This window comes from Cyprinodon tularosa, unplaced genomic scaffold (assembly GCF_016077235.1).
Source record: "Cyprinodon tularosa strain WSP-4 unplaced genomic scaffold, ASM1607723v1 ctg613, whole genome shotgun sequence".
Classification (NCBI taxonomy): domain Eukaryota; kingdom Metazoa; phylum Chordata; class Actinopteri; order Cyprinodontiformes; family Cyprinodontidae; genus Cyprinodon; species Cyprinodon tularosa.
The window spans coordinates 233563-255529 of record NW_024039356.1 but is presented as its reverse complement, the minus strand read 5'-3'; the positions used below and the strand labels follow the sequence as shown (position 1 = coordinate 255529).

Genomic DNA, 21967 nt, shown 5'->3' with positions numbered 1-21967 from the left:
CAGTCCAAGAACATGACTGTTAGGTTGATTGTCTTCTCTAAATTCTCCTTAGGTGTGTGTGAAGTGTTGTTTGTCCTGTTTGTCTCTGTGTTGCCCTGTGATGGACTGGAGACCTGTCCAGGGTGGACCCCGCCTCTCGCCGGTCGACATCTGATGGATGGATGTATGTGCTAATGGCTTTTTTTAATATGGGCCAAAACCAAACCCAACATCATTCCGAAGGACATTGCTGTGATTTATGTAAATGCAATTTGAATGACTTTTAAACCATCATCCTGTTTGCATTCGGGGCTTTTTTACACTGCAAAAACGATCTAGAAAAATGTAAACATTTCTTAAATTAAGTGCATTTACCTTTAATTTGAGTATATAAATAAGATGATGAGATTATAATAAGATAATTAGGTACTATAAATTGTTTTTTCCGATTTTAAATGTAAATTGTCTTCCTTTGAAAGTTTCTCACCGCCTCAATTCAAGAAAAATTCACTTATTTTAAGAAAAAAATGACTTATTTAGTTTTCTATTTTTTGCAGTGCAAAAATTGGATGAATATTTTTGGAGGAAGTGGAAATGGTTAACCACCAACAATCTACCTGTCTGAAAGCTGTAACGAGAACAGTAACTGCTCAACAGTTTTTGCTTAAACCGGCACTTTTTATACCACATAAAGATACCTTGGAAATAATTTATATGTTTTGTTTTTTTAAATCTCAAACATCACCACATACTTCCTCTATTTCCCGTAATAATACTCAGCTTTTGTGTAAAAGCATAAGACTCTGTGGATGTCATCTCTGATGTTGGCTCTTTACAGATGACTTTTTCAAGTTTTTAGTTCTTATTAGCTGAATATCTCATGAAGACACCAGGAGAGTTATCTACTACTAATGCTTATAGCCTTCCAGAATTATTCCTTTAATTGTGAGTTGATTTCCAGTCCGTATCAATCTTTGAGGTCAGCAAGGTCCGAGTCAGGATACGTGTTTCCACTGTTTATTCAAGAAAAAGACAGATAAGCATTTAGTTAAGTCATTTTTTGCAATAACTTCAAACCTTCTATTTTCGAGACAAACCTTTTAAGGTTATCGCTCCCGATGCTCCACATCTGTCCGAATACTAATGCTATTTCCATAAATGGTTTGCAGGTCGTCCCAAAGCCTGACAACCACAACATGAAAATAAATAAAAGAAACAAATTAAATTTGAAATCTACTCCCGCTCTTTGTCACGTTTTATGTTAAATCAGAATGAATCGTTACTGTCTGGCTGAAATACCAGCCAGAAAGTACATTTCTTTTCTATTGTCTGAATTCCAGAATCATCTAGAATATTTTAGAGTGTTTTGTACATCGTTATATTGAAGAGTTTACATAAAGGCTTCAAGCTTTATGGCTTGAGTCAAAAGTTGTTGTTTTTTTTTACTTTCCATAAGCTCTCACATAAAAAGTGTTCTGGATCATTCCTCCAGACAGGACTACTGTAACCCAGTCAGGATTGTTGGCCAGTTTCAGCTCTTCCTGGCAAATCTTTGATACGAATCTACATGCCACATGCAAAACAAAAACTAATAGTGTTCTGATTTGATCTGTTTTCCTATCCCTGTCTTTTTAAAAACTGTTACCTGTCATGTCCCGCACTTTGGGCCGGATTTATCAAGATCTAATTTTGCGTGCAGTAATTTGCGCTCACAAACTGGAATTTTGCGCGAGGGGCTGAACCATGGTTTGCGGGTGATTTAACAAGAGTGATTGCGTAACTGGTGGCAGGTGCAAAACTGTTGGAGACGCCCTATTTAAATGATGGTTTTGCGCATTTTGTTGTTTGCGGCAAAGTAGTTTGTACAAGCTAGTGCATTAAGAAATTTTAATCTTACAGTGACACCCCCACCCCCTCCAAAAAAAAAAATATATATATATATATACATATATCCTATATATATATAAAAAAAAAACTTTGGCAACCTTTATTCCCTAAGGTGGTATGTGGCTGAATTTCTACTTCACTGCAGTAAAAAAACAAAAAACAGGTGTTTTGTATTGGCCTGTAGAAAAATGCACATACCAAATGGCTCACAAGAAGTGACTGTGGATGAGATTACTGCGCGTACGCATCCGCGCAGCATTGGCATGTTGCTCCACAGGCGCAGGGGGGAGGTCGGGGTTCTCCGGTAGGGCGTCAGGGCGACATGGCATTTAGAACGTCGGACAGCACTTCTGAAAAACTAGATTGGAAGATCCCAGCTCTCGCTGCAACCGTACGCTGGAATGACCCAGATGCAAAAAAGTGCAATGTTGCAAGGAGTTTTGTGTCCTCCTTGTGGCTGGCTCCAAATCCATTCGGAGTTCCCCCAACAGCTCCAAAATGGCAATGCTGGATAAACGATATGTTTTGATGATCGTTTCAGCGTTCATTGCAAAAATATTCACACGGAGTGAAAAAAATTTGTTCTCTGCGTCTCCTTGCTTCATTTCGATGTCTCCTTCTTGCGACAATAACCGCTGCCATGTGTGCGCAATTACGCATACAGACCATTTGCACCTTCTTTTGAAACGTGTTAAATATAGAGTCAGATACCGTTAGCAAAATTGCTTTCAGGTTTGATAAATCACTTTGCGAGTGCTAAATTAATATATTTACATGTTATCCTCCAACAAGACGCACTTTTGCGTGTAAACGCCCCATATTGCATATTCATTGCAGAAAAAGTACTAAATGGATAAGAGGCGCCATTTAGCACGTTTTAAAGACCAAATCCTTTTAGCACGCTGTTGATAGATCAGTTTGTACATTTTTTAGCGTGCGCAGTGAAATAGCTCACGTTTTTATACACGCAAACCTTTGATAGATCCGGCCCTTTATGTCAGTTTTTAAATGTCAGTCTTGTATATTTCTTGTATATTTGTATATTGTAGAGAGTAAACGTAATTTCATTTCCCTTGTATGTCTTGTACATATGAAGAAAATGACAATAAAAGCTGACTTGACTTGACTTGAAATCCACTTTACCTTTTGGCAAGCAAGAGGCTGAGCTGGATGGGCAGGAGGAGCAGAGTCAGCGTGTAACAGATGACTCTTATGGGGAGGAAGTCAGTAAAGCTGTGAGTCCACTGGCTGCCATTGTGGTGGTTATACCGGCACGCTTCACACAGCACTAACACATGCAATAACAGTCAGTCATCATAAAATATTTGAAGTGCAGTGTCATTATATGTCATCAGTCCGTGAGCTCATGCTCTTCAGAGTAGTAGTTTCAGTTAAAAAAGATGTTAAATTTTAAAGCATACTTGATTGTTTCCTTACCTTTTTTAATATTGGAAGGAAGGTTGTTGTTGACTTTGTGGTTGAGCCATATCTGAGGTTTTCTTCCATCACATTGCAGCTTCCTCCTCAGCTTCTCCTCTCCTGCAGCCTGCTCTTCCCCAGGCTCCCAACAAGGAGGTTTGGTACTGTCTATCCAACTTGCTACGCTCACAATGCTGTACTTCTCACTGAGCAGATCTAAGTTCATAGATCATTGGTTTATGATATGCTTAACTCCTGATACTGCAGAGGGCAACAAAAACTAAATCTGAAGACTTGGTAGCAATGAGGATGGAAGTGGAAACGCTCACCTCTTTCTTTCAGGAAACGAAGGGCATCCATGTAGCCATTGTGGCAGATCTCTGCAAGTGTCTGGTCAACACAAACACAAAGTAAAGCTAAACTTTACATTTTCAGAATAAGATTCATTTAATAAAGCAACATTTTCATTAAGGCGGATGTCAAATCATGATCACCTTCCACTTGTTTGACTGAAACCTTTATTTCTGCTCTTCTGACAGATTAATATAGAAACAAATTGTCCTCCAAATCATATTTCCACTCACCTCCAGCGAAGGAGGAAGGAACGATGTGCATACACGATAGACGTTGCCGGTGTTAACCTGAATGCTAACATTGCTGTAGCTGGCCTCGAAAAAGTTGAATGTACCCTCCCTGGGGCAGATGTCGCTCTCTCCTGAGAAGGGGGCCATGGTGATGGTGTTCCTGTGCTCAAACATAGGCATGTTGTTGCTCAGGGCTCCATCCACATAGTGCTGAGAATGAGGAACAAGCATTCATGTAAATGACGAGTAACAAAAGCTTCTTTCAAATTATCCTTTGGTTTCCTAATATACGCTCTTGTAGAAAAATGTTGGTACCCTTCATTTAATGGGGAGTGTTGGCCTAGTAGGTTAGAGCAATGCGCTTTTGGCCACTCCTACCATTTTTCCCCCTGTATTACAGATGGTGGCAGCAGTAATAGTGGAATACTCAGAATATTAAAAATCTTCATATATTAACAATTACTTGTTAATTATGCACATCAATAAAGTAACATTAAAGATGATAAATACAGAATTCATGCTTTTTACAGAACTAGATTTTGTTATTTAGATAAAGAGAAAATTATGTGTCTCTACAAGTCATCTAGGAGTCTTCAGTGAAATCCTAGATAACTATTTTAATACAAACTTAATAAATAATCAATTTATGTAGATATTACTTGTAAATATCAATTTTTATGAAGAATGATTATTGAAAAAAGTAGGTAAGTAATGACAATTGAAAAGATGTTCGCCCAGAACTCAAACCTGAAACAATTTTTTCCACTATACCTTTTATCTAGAAAGCACGGATGTTTAAATATATGCATCTGTTTGATGGGAAAGGCTTAAGGAAAGGACAGTTTGTCTTTATTTAGAAAACCTGGATGTTTTGCTCATTTTTTTTCCTGTTGGAACAGTGTAGATCGACCATGAGGTCAATGGCGCCGATCCACTTTCTGCCCCCCCTCAGTGTACACTGGTTATTGTCTGGTCACCCTTATAAAAATGTTCTGGCTATACCTCTGCCCACAGCTTCCACTCTGGGTCTCTGAGCAAGACCCTTAACTTCACATTGCTCCCCGTGCGCCACACAAAGGCTACACAGTTCATATCCTTGGCTTTTTTACTCTACTGCATCCAATTGTTCTCTGGCTGTCAGAGGTGTGTGTCAACTATTGATTGCTTTTTTTTCCACAAGTATTGAGTTCAATAGTTTTATATTGAGGTAATAGTTTCATTATACAGAGGGTTATTGTTTTATTTTAGTTGGGGTTAAAAAATTTTAAAACTAATGTATTGCCTTAAGCAATGAAAACATTTTACGGCTCAACTATTTATTGCAGGAAATAGAGTGAAGCCCTATTTGGTCATGTCTAATTATGGAACTTTGGCAGACTAATACAGATAAAGACGTGTGATTCTCAATCAAATGCGCCTCGTCTGCTTTACCCCAGCTGTAGAACCAGACCACAAAGATATCATTTCTATATCGCACAACATATTAATATGCTGATGAAGGTTCTCAGTCATCCAGGTCATAGTCATTCCGTAAAAATTCAAAAAAAATTTCAAAAAATATCCACTGGACTTGGTTTTCAAGATTTGAAGACGTTTCGCCACCTCTCCAGGAAGCTTTCTCAAATCAAATGTCTGGATCCGCAGTGAGTTTGAGTCTTATATGGACAAGGCCTTGTATTGCTTGGAAACATGCAATGGTAACCGATGAATGGGTCGTTTAGTTCCATCGTTAACCTGTAATATCTGAACCTGTCTATGATTTCTAGGGGTCGGTCGTTAAAGGGGGGATTGCCATTAAGGGGGGATTGTCTCCTGTAGTACCTGAAACCTGTCTATGATTGTTAAGGGTCGGTCGTTAAGGAGGTATTGTTCACCGGCTGGAGCGGGTAGGTCCCTCGTTCCTCTGTGATGGGGTGGGGGGTTTGGTGGTATCTGGAAGGGATCATGTCTATGATTGAATTGTATGTTTTTGGAAGCTGGAATCTGAGTCCACCACCTCTGTTTAAAGTTGGTTTTTCTCTCTTAACATAGAAGGCTTCCTTCAGGCCCCTCTCAAACCACCTATTTTCTTTATCCAGAAAATGGACATTCTGGTCCTCAAAAGAATGTCCTTTGTTCACAAGGTGTAGGTGTACTGCGGAGTCTTGTCCAGAGGCGGCCGCTCTTCTGTGTTGGGCCATGCGTCTGTGGAGAGGTTGTTTTGTTTCGCCAATGTTCGCTGCACTGAACAGCATATACCACTCCGCTCATATTCGGTCTGGGGGTTTTATCTTTCGGATGCACTAGCCTCTGTTTAAGGGTTTGGTTTGGCTTGAAATGTACTGGGATCTTGTGTTTGGAGAAAATCCTCTTGAGTTTTTCAGACACTCCAGCAACATAAGGGATTGTGATGTTTTTGCGTTTAATTTTCCCATCGCTGTCTTCTGTTGCATGTCTTTTGGATTTCCTTGCCCAGTTTGGATATCCACAGTTTCGGAGAGCATCTTTGATGTGTTTCTGTTCTTTTTGCTTACCATCTGTTTTAGTAGGGACATGTTCTGCCCGGTGTTGTAAGGTTCTGATGACTGAGAGTTTGTGTTCCAGTGGGTGGTGTGAGTCAAAAAGAAGATACTGGTCTGTGTGAGTAGGTTTCCTATACACTTCAATGTTTAGGCTTCCATCTCCTTCCATGCTCACCAGGCAGTCCAGAAAGGGTAGTTAACATATTAATAAGATATCAAAAGCATCATGCAGACTACTTCAACTACCTCTCAACCAGGAGTTTGCTGTCTGTTTAAATTTTATATTTTGATAAATCTTAAAGTTAGAGTGGCTCAGGTTATCCTGAGCTATCTCTATAGTTATGCTGCTATAGGCTTAGACTGCTGGAGGACATAGGGACCACTTTTCATCATTCTATCTCTATTTATTAGTTCAATCTCTGACGTTATGCTCCATGTTTGGCTGTGACTCCATCCTGGAGAGAAATATCAGCTGTGCTGCTGCCATCAACACCTTTGTTTATAGATGTTGGAGCTTGGCCTGTTTTTCAGTGTAGTCCCGTTTCTCTGAATTGTCTCTGTAAAGTGCCTTAAGGTGACATGTGTTGTTTAACTGGCGCTATATAAATAAACTGAATTGAATTAAAATTAGGGCAGGGTCACACTTGGCATGATTGGTTTAATTATGTTTCAGCTTACTGTTAAAAGTCCACTGGCCTCCGGTCACACTTGCAAAGTATTCTTACAGAATTACTAGCGACCATATGTAATAAATAAATCCCTTCCCCCCATTACCCTATTCCCTCCTCTTCAACAAACTCATATATCTCATGTCTTTTTCTCCTGGGAGTTTTCTCTTTGCGTGTGGATCAGACCTCATTAACAAAACCATGATAGTGTTTAGTCAAACTTCTAAAAGTATTTTGTCAAACATGTACATAAAGGTATTTCGGTAAGATTGTAAGGGTTTTGTCCAAAAAAAGGCTTTTGTGATGTGAAAAAGTGTGTTGTAGAACTTGTAAAAGTGTTTGTCAATCATTCAAAAATGTTTCAGTAAGTCTGTAAAACAGCTTTGTGAAAATTTAAGATCCATGGTACTGTAGTCCACCTCCCTGAACGTGGCTGCAGGAGGAAAAACTGATGATCAATTAAAGAGACTGATACTAGGAACCAAAGAGCCCTGAGAAACTCCTGAAGAGATTAAAGGTGAACTTCAAGCCCAAGTGGACTTATTTGGAGAAAACCAAGGTGGGACACCATTGATGGAAACAAATAATAAAAAAGTCAGACTGGAATTTACTAAACTACATGGTGACAAGCTATAAAGTTTCTGGGAGAATGTCCTTTGGACAGATAAGACAAAAACCAAGACACATCAGCTCAATGTTAACAAAAAATGAAACATATCAAGAAAAGAACAATGTCCCTACTGTGAAGCATGGAGGAAGCTCTCTTATGCTCTGGGGCTTCTTTGCTTCATACTTTTTGCTTCATCCAGACTATCAGGGGATTCTAGAGAGAAATGTTCTGCCCACTGTCAGAGAGATTTGTCTCATAGTTCTTCAAGAGGATAATGAGCCAAAACACAAAGCTAAAAACAGGCAAGAACTGCTGAGAGGAAAACATTGGACTGTTCTGAAGTGGCCCTTAGGAGCCCGTGACCTAAATCCTACTGAGCATTTTTGGGAGAAGCTGAAACAGTGGTGCCACCAGGGGGTGGCCAGGGGAGGCCACAGCAACCCTGTGCAATGTCCTGGCCACCCCACTGGCCAGTGTAAATTGTAGTAGCATCAGTTTATCATCAGCCAGCGACGTAACATTAAAAATCACACAATAACCCAAGATAGGAGTAGGTGTTTACGGAAGACTTTATGATTTCTACAGGCAGGTTTACCACAATACTAGATTCAAACCCTAAAATGATGGCTTTTAGTTTCATTGGCCGCCCCAAGATTTTTAGTGGCCCCATCTGCCCCCCCATGAAACATTTCTCCAGGCCCCACTCAGCTGAAACAGACCACCTGGTAAAGGTGGCCTTCAAAGCTGAGGCACCTGGAGCAGTTTGCTGATGAAGAGAGAACCAGAATACCTGCTGAGAGGAGCAGAGGTCTGACTGACAGGAACAGGATCGATTGGTTGCCACAAGAGCTTGAACACAAGATATTAAGTAAAGCAGATGATCATTTTTGTCCAGGCCTGTTTGATGAGTTTATTCTTTCAAAATCATTCTGTTGAATCCTGGTTGAAAAACAATGTCGGACTCTCATTTTGTCATTTTTTATTTCTTATTACTTTTATTAGATTGAAGGTATTTCCTTGATCATTGTGTTTTTGTTTAGATTACATTTGGAAATGTCTTCTTTTAAACATGTTTGATTTTCTCCCAACTTTACAATTCCTGATTGGGAGGTGGTCATTAGAGTAGGGAGAATCACAAAAACATGCAAGATAGCAGCCTTTAAAGCCCCCCAATGTTTTAGATGATTTAATGATGTTCCACAAATGTGAAAAACTCAGGGCAGATATTATTTGCAGTTTACAGATTTTATTAATAGTTGTTGCTATTTGGCCAAGTTGTTCTCGACGAGTCGTAGTCTCTTTTTGGTAATAGATACAACCTCAAACCTCTATTCCATAGTGAAAGTTCGAGGAGAATTAAGACTCTAGTTTTCCTTTTGGTGTGTTTTTTAAATAGAACATACTAATCAAAATAAATGTCCTTAGTTTTTGTGGCATTTCTATGCTGAAGTTCTTTCCAGGTGGTGTAGCATCTATAGCAGGTAGTTCTACGCATCAATACATCAGGTGGTTTCTGAAAGTTACAGGTTCTTTAAAATTACTCTGAAAATTAAAACAAATGCACTGATATTAGAAAATTCAATTTTATGTTGTGAATTCTTAATCATTTTTGAAACGCATGTATTTAGAATGCTTAAGTGTAGGATCAACATTTTCCATTTTTCCTTCTTATATCTTCACTCTATGAAATAAAGGAGAGGAGACTGTTTTCACGCGTTATGACAGCTTGTCTGCAACATCTTTGGTAAAACTGCCGTATAGCTCTGGCATTGCTCCTTTATTTTCATATTTTTGTCAAAACAAGAGAACTTCCCAGCAACGCTACGGAAGCCCAAACAATCGGAAAAGTGCGTCTAAATCGAATCTTCCTTATAAACAAACAAAATCCAAAAATATGACCTACGTTTGAACATTGAATTTTAATATTATGTTCTATAAATGAGGCTTGCATTAAGTAATACTTTAACTTGAGTAGATTTTTGACTGAGCAACTTTTACGTGTAGTTGAGTAAGATTTGACCATTAGTATCAATACTTGTACTGGTTGATTTGCAAATAAATTTTCCCAGTTGGGTTATAACCGGTTTTCTCTTTTTGTAATTTCCTCTTTGTTTCTGTCTTGTGAAACACCTTGAAATGTCTGCATGCTTGACTGGTATCATTAAGAATGCTGAGTTATTTATGTCAAAGATGTGCAAACGATGGACAGGGATCATACTCACCACTCCATGATATGATGGTGGTATAAAACCGCAGTAAACAGGAAAGAAGCAGCTGCAGATTAGAACCTGTACAGGAGACAAACAGTGGTTGAGGGTATGTTGATGTTCTGCATCCACGTTTTGTCCACCAGCTGCAGCACAGAGTAGAAGACAGCCCTGCAGCAGATAGTGAGAGGAACTGACAACAAAGGGAACTGTCATTTGGGTCTCCCTACCTTCTCTCAGGAACTGTTTTGGATTACTGGATCTATAACATCCAATTCTACAAACTTTATACCACAGTGATTTAAACTCTAGATGTTCAATATTATATTAACATCTATTATTGTAATACTTGGTGTGTTTTTTTTATTTTTTATGTCAGTTAATGTGTAGCAGCGAAAACTCCTAATGCACTAAGGCCCAGTTTGACCACATGTGATTGAATTGTCGGTCAGTTCTACCTGAATGAGCTCCTCTCTGGTGTCAAACTTTGACACCAACACATTTCCTCCATCCGCCAGTCTGGTGAGCGACACACAGAGCTTGCCTGTGGCTCGGAGATGGGCGTCCTCCGGAAGCATTTCGAGCAGAGAGCGTCGCACCATCTCCAGCATCCGGAAGGTTGGGTGAAAAACTCCCAGTGTGTGTTTTCTAGCCTCCCTTGCGAGGTTCAAAATACTGAAACAGAGCTGATCTAAAGAGGGAAACATAAACAAACGTATTTAAGATTCTCATGGATGTAAAACAACTGCTTTCACTTTAAACTTAATTGTCATCATTGGGAAAAATGTGTTTTGTTTGTATTTGTTAAAGAAACAACTTTATGTTCCTCTTTTAATGTTTTGCTCTCGTTCACTCCTGTTATCTTTGAATATGACGTAAACTATGGAATTTGCCCTCACATTGCATGGGTGGAGAGGCTGTCGGTGAACTTGCAGAGTACAATATCAATAACAACACTTGGTGTAAGATAACACTTTCCTAACTAGTGTTAAAGATATGCTCTCTGTGTCTACACCTTGAAGCTCTACCTCTCTGGTTCTTTTCCCCAAAAATAGATCACTCAGGACAAACTCTTAAAATAACACTTTATTACTTATATGTATTAAATAACCAGGAGACATGACAACAGATTCTGATAGAAGTTGTAATCTTACTCAGATCAGAGAAATTGCTTAGAGTTACAGAAGGCAGCTCCTCACCTCTGGGCTCACCTCTCAGGAAGTGGCCCCGAATAACAGTTAAAAAGGCATTTTATACATCTCCAGTCTGGACATCAACATATTTTACATCATACATGTTAGCAGATGATTAAACATCCATGGCTTCAGCCTTAATCAGATAGACTATTGTGGAAAACATCAGTTCTGACGCGCAACAGTCAGCCAATACCAAGGTGTAATAAACTCACACATTGTCAATGATAATTATCCTAACCCTAGAAAAACAGAATCTCAAAGATTTATTTACATGGAAAGAAACAATCTGTATGACTGCATCATGCACAGTTTTAACATGTAATACTGTGTATTTGGAAAAAGGGAAATCCTAATGAATATGTGACTATTACCTTCATAAATTTAGTCTGACTCTAGACTTAGACAAATTTTATTGTCATTTTGTACACACAGGGTGTATACTAAACAAATTTACGTTCAGTACAGCTCTCAAGACATTTTCATTTTTTAAAGAGGCCAGAAATTGTCTTCCTTAAAGTGATAAAATGTAACATGGTGATCAAATGTAAATATAGGACTGTGATATGATTTACAGTTTATCCAACATTCAGCGCTTTTTTCCCCTGTTTTGTTCAACATGCAGCAGGATGGACAACAGGATTTACAATAATCGACTCACCAACAGGAATCCCCACAGCTAGAGCTGCTGCCACAAGACAACCAGAGGAAGCCCCCCCAAATTTAGAGGCTCGGTGCACCAGCTGAGGGGCCCGCTCAAGGATACAGCTTAAAGCTCCAACATAGTAGATACTCCTAAATCCACATCCAGCAAAGGAGATGTTCCACTCCTCATATTGGTCAAACATTCTCACTCAATCTTCCATTCAGAGGAACTAAAATCATTCTTCTCTTTTGATTGAGCCCCACAGCCCAGCTGTTTGCATCTGGATTCCTCTCTGGACTGAATGAACATCCCTTATCTTCATACATTTAGAGGGTGAATGGGCGGGGCTTACTGGGACTAGATGTCAGAACAGAAAAAGTACAAACCAATCACCTAACTCAGCAGTGATCAAAACAGCCGAATGTCATGTGACCGTGCACTGTTTGACACAGTTTGTGGGTGTGTGTTTGTGTGTGTGTGTGTATTTGTGTTTTTTCTTTGAGCTTTTGGTGCCACAAAATAAGCTAAGCTTAAGATAGCTGCTGTATTTTTTTTAAATATTTGAATTCATGTTCGTTGCAAAACAGTTTGGAAGATAAGTGATATGATTATTGTTAGGTTTATTCTTTATACATCATGTGCATCGTTATTCTGTTAGCCAGATTAGACAGAGTAGAAGGCCTTCCTTCACATGGTGGATGTCACTGTGTATGGAGGAGAAGAACACCTGCTTGCTTCTAATGATTTCCTTTAGCTCACCAACAGTGATGGGACTAACGGCGTTGAAACTAACGGCGTTACTAACGCCGTTACCTTGTTTTAGTAACGAGTAATCTAACTAATTACCTTGACTGTAACTATAACGCAGTTACCATTGCAGGCACCCCGTTACTGCGCGTTACTCAGGTCGCACAATGAACCTTTTTTCATGATAGGACTCGTGCGCAGCTGCGTGAAGCTGACACCCCACCCACGTCAAAAAACTCTGCAAATAGACTGAATGGTAAGTGCAACGTTAGTGCAGATTTGTGCAGAAAAAAATATTGTTTGTGCTACTTTTGTTTAAGAGATATTAAGGATTATTTTTTTAGGTCATCCAGAGGTGCGCGCCTTGTCATGAGAGAGGGGAGGATGAGATTCCGTCTGTCAGTTGAATAGGTGGGTGTTTCTGCTGGTGGGTGTTAATGTACAGCACACACAGAGAGATGGAGAGTGAGGATGACTCCAGCAGCAAAACAGCGTTTTCCACATGGAAATACCGGTGTTACGTAGAGCTGCGTTTCCCCATCACATACCGGTTTCCTCTGCATCTCCACACAGCGCAGGCGGCAAGAGTCACCGCGCAAGCGACAGGAAACGCGCATGCTCGCTAAATGCGCGCAACAGTCGCTCTGTGCTCGCGCCACAGGAGAACTATGGAGAGCGTGAACGATCAAATGAACCTGACAACAGCCAGAAATGATAGCCTATATGGAGAAAGGGAGAAATCTGGATGGATGGATGGATGGATGGATGGACGGACGGACGGACGGACGGACGGACGGACGGACGGATGGATGGATGGATGGATGGATGGAAGGATGGATACTCTGCCTTCTCAACCTACTGTATTTTTTATTTTAAACATTATTTGATGGCCTTTGTGGCAGGGATGGAGATCCATATTTTATGTCACACACAGAGTATAGATAGATAGATGGATAGATAGATGTTGCAGTATCTATAACAACCCAAACACACAGGATTTCAGAATTAGACATCCCCAGTTATTAATTTCATATACTCACCGGATCTGAATGTCCTGTTATAAAACTTCACATCGCGTTCCCCCTGATGTCATTTACGTTGAGTTGCAATAAATGCTAAACTGTCTGCAGGTTCTTGTCTTTGTCGTCCGCTCTATTCAGCTGGCTTTGGAAACACAGGCGAGAAGGTGGGGGCTGGGTGGTGAGGGTTACCGGGGCGGGAAACGCAAAAGTAACGCAATAGTTACTTTTACTAGTAACTAGTTACTTTTATTGTGGAGTAACTCAGTTAGTAACTCAGTTACTTTTTGGGAGAAGTAACTAGTAACTATAACTAATTACTTTTTCAAAGTAACGTGCCCAACACTGCTCACCAATGAGTGTTTGCATTATATGACTCATCCAATCACACATGACGGGAAATAAATATTTATAAACATTAAACCTGTCATGTTAGGGTCTAGTCTTCTAACCCACATGCAGAAACACTCAAGAGGCAGGAAAAATAGTTAAAAGGTTTATTGACAATGTTTTCTGAAAATGTAAATGGTGTCTTGGTTCGTCAGGTTGTGGTCACTAGAGGGAAACAATTAGAGGAGGACTGAAGAAGAAGAAGTTAGAGTGGATCCAGGAAACTTGCTGCTTGACGGCGGTCTGGTCTTACACCTGCTATGGGGGTATTCTGACTGGTAGGGGGGGAACCTTGAGGGTCCAGAGGCTGAACGGCAGGATGAGGGCGGAGGGCAGAGGCGGAGGCTGAGGCGGAGGGCAGACAGGTAGGCTCCAGGCAGCAAGAGTTTGTCTTGGAGTTGACTGATCACCAGATATGTCAGGATCTGAGAGGCAGAAAAAAACACAGAATCAGAGGGGTTTCAAAAAAGTCAGGAAACAGATCAGATTTTCAGCTGGCTCAAAGTTTGCCGGTACCGTTACTGGCAAAACACTCTGGCAGAGAAGTGTCAGCCTCCTCCTCCTTAAAAAGCCTCCAAATGAGCAGATGGGAAGCAGGTGTGCAGAAGTCAGCTCGCGCCCTCAGGACCTTTTCTCCCTCTGGTGGAAAAAGGTTGACAAGCCTCCGGATCCCAACAAAACCGAAGCCAAGAGTAACGAGTGACGTTTGTTTTAAAGATGTAAGGAATAGAAAGTACAGATATTTGTGTGAAAATGTAATGAGTGGAAGTCAGAAGTAGGAAGTAAAAAAGTAATGGAATAAAGTATAGATACCTAAAAAGTGTACTTAAGTGCAGTAATGAAGTATTTGTACTTTGTTACTTGACACCTCTGCAGATTGAAGATGATCTATTGAGAAAGATGGAGAGAATATTTGTCCAAAGCTGCACTCAGATTCAGAAGGATTAGAATAGGGATGAGACCTGAGGTGGCTGCCATCAGGTCATGTGTGATTTTTAGGACAGCAGTTTCAGAACTGTGGCCAGAGGCAGAAACCAGGCTGGAAGTATAATAAAGGTTATTATAGGTTAGATTGGAGTGAAGTATTTTAGGATACTTCCGGATACTTTAGGATAGGAAAAAGGTTATTGTAGTTTTTAAGATCTGACCCAGGTTTTTTTTTGTATAGGAGTGATTACTGCGGTTTTAAGAGAAAATGAACAATTCAGAGGTAAGAGAGGAGTGAATAATGGCAGCTATACTCAGGAGCAAAGGCTGGAGACAGGATTTGACCAGAGTTGTTGACAGACACAGGTAGAAGTTTTATGTTTTAACATCAAGATTGGCACATTTTCCATAGTGTTTTTCACAGACGAAAGCAGCTTCACACTGAACAGAGAGTCTGGAGACACAGTGGAGAACAATGTGCTGCCTGCAACATCCTTCAGCATGACTGGGTTGGCAGTGGGTCAGTAATGATGTGGGGTGGCATTTCTTTGTAGGGCCGCACAGCCCTCCATGTGCTCACCAGAGCTAGAATGACTGCCATTAGGTACCAAGATCCTGTGAAATGAAGGCATTGAAGCTATGGACCAGCTGCCTGTTCCCCAGACCAGAATCCGATTATATTTTGATTGACCACATCTGGGACGTCACGTCTCAAGCATCCAACAACAGGAGTTGTTGGATGCTTTAGTCCAGGTCTGTCGGAGATCTATCAAGAAACCATTTGCCACCTGATCAGGAAAGGAAAGGCAAGGCAAGGCAAGGCAAATTTATTTGTATAGCACAATTCAGTACAAAGACAATGCAAAGGGCTTTACATGATTAAAATATAGGAAAATAAAACAGAATCAAAGCAAGTAGGAAAAACAATAAATAAATAGAATAAAATAAAAAAAATGCAGAAACAAAAAAGAACATTAAAAACAGTTGGACTAAAGAAAACAAAAAAGTTGAACTAATGATGTTTCAGTTGAACTGTTTAACTAGAACAGTGGAAGGCAATCCTAAACAAATGTGTTTTTAGTCTTGATTTAAAGGAACTCAGGCTTTCCACACTTTTACAGTTTTCTGGAAGTTTGTTCCAGATAAGTGGAGCATAGGAACTAAATGCTGCTTCTCCATGTTTAGTTCTGGTTCTTGGTATGCAGAGCAGGCTCGAGCCAGAAGACCTGAGTGGTCTGGAGGGTTGATACACTGATAGCAAGTCTGTGATGTATTTAGGTGCTAAGCCATTCAGAGATTTATAGACTAACAGAAGTATTTTGACGTCTATTGTCTGAGATACAGGGAGCCAGTGTAAGGACTTTAGAACCGGGGTGATGTGCTCTACTTTCTTAGTCTTAGTGAGGACACGGGCAGCAGCGTTCTGGATCAGCTGCAGCTGTCTGATCCACTTTTTAGGCAGACCTTTGAAAACACCGTTGCAGTAATCAACTCGACTAAAAATAAACGCATGGATTAGTTTTTCCAGATCATGCTGAGACATTAGTCCTTTAATCCTGGAAATGTTCTTCAGGTGATAGAAAGACGACCTTGTAATTGTCTTTAAATGCTTTTGGAGGTTCAAGTCTGAATCCAGCACTACACCTAGATTTCGGGCCTGATCAGTGGTTACTAGCTGAAGCGACTGAAGCTGTGTGCTAACTTTAGATCTCTCCTCTATTGGTCCAAAGATTATTACTTCAGTTTTGTTTTTATTCGGTTGTAGAAAATTATGGCACATCCAGGCATTGATTTCTTCTAAGCATTTCCTCAGTGCTTGAATTGGTTCACAGTCACCTGGTGACATGGTGATGTAAAGCTGTGTGTTGTCTGCATAGTTATAGTAGCTGATGTTGTTGTTTTTTATTAACTGAGCAAGAGGGAGCATGTAGATATTGAATAGGAGGGGACTCAGGATGGACCCTTGGGGAACCCCACATGTGATTTTTGTCATCTCTGATGTAAAGTTGCCTACTGACACAAAAAAGTCCCTGTCCTTTAAGTAGGATTTAAACCAGTTGAGAGCTGTACCAGAGAGGCCGACCCAGTTTTCCAGGCGCTCTAACAGGATGGAGTGATCTACAGTATCGAATGCTACACTGAGGTCCAATAGTACCAGCACTGGGGTTCTTCCGCAGTCTGTATTTAAACGGATGTCATTAAACACCTTGATGAGGGCGGCCTCTGTACTGTGGTGAGCATGGAAACCTGACTGGAACACGTCAAAGCGGCTGGTCATACTTAAGAATGTGTTTAATTGTTGAAACACTGCTTTTTCAATAATTTTACTGATAAAGGGGAGGTTTGATATGGGCCTGTAGTTCTGGAGTAGTAGTTTGTCTAAATTGTTCTTTTTCAGCAGTGGTTTGATATTTGCTGTTTTTAGGGACTGTGGGAAAACACCTGACAGAAGGGACGTGTTTAGTATCTGAGTCAAATCAGACGCTATGACAGGCAAAACTTTCTTAAAGAAAGCTGTGGGTAGAACATCAAGGCAGCAGGAAGAGGAACTTAGCTGCTGAATGATTTCCTCTAAGCTTTTGTAGTTTATTTGGCTGAATCGGGACATTTGGTCAAGATCAATTCCAGTTGGAGACAACTTTGGTACTGAACTTGATATGGATGTATAAACTGATCCTCTGATCTTTAGGATTTTCTCAGTAAAGAAATTAGCAAGTTCATTGCAGGCCCTGGTGGAGTGGAGTTCATTTGTTGTGAGAACATCCCGTTTTTGTTTCACTTTTCGCGGGTCACCTCTCTGTGGTCTCGGCCAGGTTTCTTTGTCTAGGTGGGGGGTTCGTTGATCCTTTGGTCTAGCACCCAGAGTGGTCCAGGGATTCTCATTTTCCTCTGGGAACTGTTTGTTTGCTGAGTTGCTGGGCTGGTGGTCTGCCTTCGGAATTACAGGCAGCGTTGTTTCACTTCCATACGCAGCGTTTACATCATAGTTCACTTCAAATTGGTGGATTTTCAGCTATTTGACAGCTATTTTCTGTAGAAGCTTGACAAAGTCCTCCATGCTGAAGGTAGGCATCCTTTGAATCGGATGGTTCTTCTCCATATCCACTTGGTGTTGAAGTCTTTCCATAAGAAGGTTTTTCATGATAACTGCCTCCTCTGGGCTGTTGTAGAGAGGAATCTTGTGTGGAATAGCTGAAAACTAAAATAGTCCACACAGGGAAAAAAATATAAATAAAAAATAAATCAAAGAAAATAAATCAAATAACTAAATCCAACTTTCTGTAGTTTTGGTTAAGAGACAAAAAGGAGATAAAAGGACTGGAAAGTGCAAGCAAGCAGGGAGCAGAGAAAGAGGGTGTACACACACTGAAGGAGCAAAGCCTTTATAGAGAGGTCATACAGGCCTGTGGAGGCCACTCACAATAATGAGCCTCATTTTGACCTGTTTTAGGGACATTATATTAAAGTTAGATCAGCCTGTAGTCTGTTTTTCCACTTCGGTCTAGTGTGTGACTCAAAATCCAGGCCTCCAACTTTGATTTCCATTGTTGATTTTTATGTGATTTTGCTGTAAGCACATCCAACCTCTATCTTTTTGAGCAGCGTGTTTTCTGCATCCAAGGCTGTGTCCCAGAGATTAAATAATGTTGGAGTAAAATGTGAGTCAAACATTTTAAAAAGAGAAATTCCTCATGAAATAAATGGGCTAAAACTGGTTAAGGAAAATTGAAAAGCAACAAAACATGCCCATAAACCAATGCACTCAGGGAGAGAGACTCTAATTTAAAGGAAAAGTCCGGTCACTAACTAAAACTAATAAATTTGCTGTGATTTAATGAATTTCTCATTAATTAGCAAAAAAAAAAAAAGAAATATTTTCGTTGCGATCACTGAGTCTGGAAGCGGCCATTTTTGCCCAAATATAGTAACCCCTCCCTCCTGCCATCTTCCGGCAGTGACGTCACGGTGCGGTAAGCCTAGCGCCATTCCCCCCGCTTTACAAGCAAAATCAATGGGAACTACTAGACACATCTGCAATCAACAACAATTATTTACAAATTACAAAGATTTCCAAAGGACTTCACCATTGAAATTCACCAGCGCTATAGTGGAACTGACAATGCCCACGTGTATGTTGTGGTGTTCTGAGAAAACAAGTTAATTTTCTCAATATCTAAAGATAATGAAAGCCAGTTGTTGTCATAGCGAGATGATTGGTGTCTGTTAAAACTGATTACATCCTTCAATACCACAAGTCATGTGGTCAAGTCATGGCAGCCTGTGTGTCATTCTGTAAATAATCCTGTGTTTAAATTTTAGGCGATGAGACAATGTTGTTGGTTTAATAATTTGCTTCCACTTCTGATTCATAAGCAATTAGACTAATGCCTCTGGTGCCCCAGTGCCAGGTGTTTTCTGAACAGCCCCGGTGTTTCGCCTGTAACAGGTATAAGATGCATTAACCCCCAAAATGAGCCCAGGTTAAAGATTTTCATTTTAAAAAGTCTGATTCCGATTCAGTGCTTCTACTGTATTCTATGCAATCAAATTATCCACCACCACCTGACAATGAGTGAAAAAAAGTAAACTAAAAACCTGAATATTTGCATACATCCAGGCACGGATGGACAGGGAATCCAGGGCTGTTGGCCAGCTTCATTCATTGCTCATATGGTTAATTATCTCATTATCTCAGGAAATCAATAACTGTTTTCTCATGATAACGACATTATTATCTTGTTATCTGGAGAAAACAATGAATGGTTTAATCGTAATAATTAAATAGTTATGTTATCATCTCGAGAAGACGAAGGGAAAAAAATAAGTCGAGTACGAACGCTCTCAGCTTCCGTAAGTAAGAATAAACTTTCAGAAACATAGTGGCCCTTTTGACATTCATTAGTTTGACTGAATGTATATGTCAGATGTCTCAAATGCATTTCTTCTTGGTAAAAATGAAGATCTCTCAATTTGAGATCTTAATTAATCTAAATTAAACATTTCAGAAATCTGAAATGTAATTACTACTACTGTAGTACAAATGGCGTCATGCTTCCCATTCATGTGTATTGGGCTTTTAATTCCAGATATCTAAAATAAATATTCTTCCTATCTAAAACGGAATTCTGATGAGGATGAAATCTAATTTCACATCTCAGTAGTAGAGTTACTGCTAGTCAAAATTATTATTTCAGATATAGAAAACTAATATAACATTACAGATATCCAGAAATCCAATTGCTGACATCAGAAATTACAAGTACAAATATAATTACAGATAATAACTATTGATATATTACTAGTTAAGTTAGAATTTCAGTTATCAAAATCCAAAATTAAGTTTTAGATAGTTAAACATATAAACATATTTTGACTAACAGTAAAAAAAATAATGGGGCGCCGTTTCAACAGAAAATAAGCAGGCTGACTAGTCATATTTCTATTATAGATATAATAGATATAAATATCATAGTTATAAAGCATTCTACCTAGTCACAATTACAATGTTCCATGTCAGAATTGTGTTTTAGATATCACTAATTACATTTCTACCCGCATTAATTACATTTTAAGTAATCTGGAATCGAATGGGTACTAGTAAGAGCTACATTTCTATCTATAAATCTTTACTCATTTTAAGTGGCCGTTTTAACATATATTTGCTTGACTAGCTTCAAAAGCCTTAAACTACGTATGATATGCTGTTTCACTGATTCTTGATATCTGAAATACAAATTATGACCAGTAACAAATGAATTAAGGAGATCTGAAATTCCTTTTTAGCCATCCAGAATGTTTATTTTAGATAGAAGTAATATCATTTCCGAAAATAACTGAATATTTGCACTGAATATCTGAAAGTAACGGCCCAATACACATGAATGGTGAAAAGTGATGTAATTTGTACCAGTAAGAAATTTAATTGTAATTGTGACTAGGTAGCATGCTTTAGTACTGGTAGAAATATAATTAGTGATATCTGTAATACAGTTCTGACTAGAAATATTGTAATTGTAATATAGTGCCATCTGTAATAGAAATGTGACTAGTCAGCCTGCATATTTTATGTTAAAACGGAGCCTCATTATTCTTTTACATGATTAGATAGACATTATTTAAATTGAGATATCTGGAATTCTAATTTAACTAGTCATAAAATAAGTAGTTGATATCTGTAATTATATTTCTACTAGCAGAAATATATTTTTGGATATCTGTAATGTTATATTCAGTTTTGATATCTGAAATTGTCATTATAACTAGCTGTAACTATATTATGGAGATCCAAAATTAGAGTTCATCCTCATCAGAATAAATCTTTACATAGGAAGAATGTTTATTTTCTTCTGTAGGTAAAAGCCCTATAGGGCTCGGGATCCACGTTGCATTGTGGGACGTCGCGGTCATATTGACGGCTACGCAAACGTAAACATAGCTCTGATACAACGTTGTTGTTCAAAGAAGAGACGTAGAAGTAGAGAGAAAAAAGATGTCAAAATCCCGAAAAAGATCTGGAATTTACCAGGACACATTAAATAGAGAAGCCTCGGACCGGTATGTTGACAAAATCAGCATTATTAATAATTTGGATCCATATAAAGTTCCAAACAATGAGTGGAGCACCGATGAGTGAGCGCCTATACTTCAAAACAGTTCCGAAGCTACAAGTCCTTGGAGTCTCATATGCAGTTCATGAATGGATGGTTTCAGGAGCTGCAGATCATAAAGCCAGCAAACAGTGGGAACACAGTAATCCGTACGAAGGTAAGCTGTGATCAGACGGGCTCTGGAACCTGCTAGTTTAGCAACCGCTAACTGCTAATCCTAACAACCACTCACGCATGTAATGTACTTTTAACTAGCTGCTATGTGTTTCAAAGGTGTAGTTAGTAACGTTAACTGCCAACCCTCCGGGTTTCTCACGTATTTGAGCCTTTTCCCGCTGCCGTTTTTATTATTTTCCCGTAAAAGATCCCAACTTTGAAGGAAAGAAACAAAGTAGGCTATAAAATAAAACCGTGCATCTTTACCTTACCAGAATGAAAATGCAGGGAACACACTCTCATTGACATTGGAATACTGTGGAAAGTTATGTTCGCTCGTCTTACAGCCGCGATCCAAGCTAGCCGACGACTCTTTTTCTCTGACGCTTGGTCTCCATGGTTACGCCTCCAGGCAGGAAAGCGGTG

The 21967-nt window shown here is 39.5% G+C and overlaps 1 protein-coding gene across 1 annotated transcript; it reads right to left on the bottom strand.

Moving 5' to 3' along the window:
- Window positions 1-469: 469 nt before the first annotated feature.
- Window positions 470-12000, bottom strand: LOC119798185 (patatin-like phospholipase domain-containing protein 2). The gene is made up of 9 exons (XM_038307534.1): window positions 11710-12000; window positions 10314-10546; window positions 9871-9936; window positions 3870-4079; window positions 3615-3675; window positions 3304-3501; window positions 3010-3154; window positions 1077-1161; window positions 470-992 (listed from the first exon to the last, which is right to left on the bottom strand). Exons 1-8 carry the CDS (start codon window positions 11894-11896, stop codon window positions 1086-1088), a joined length of 1176 nt encoding a protein of 391 aa, XP_038163462.1. The 5' UTR covers window positions 11897-12000; the 3' UTR covers window positions 470-992; window positions 1077-1085.
- Window positions 12001-21967: the final 9967 nt, after the last annotated feature.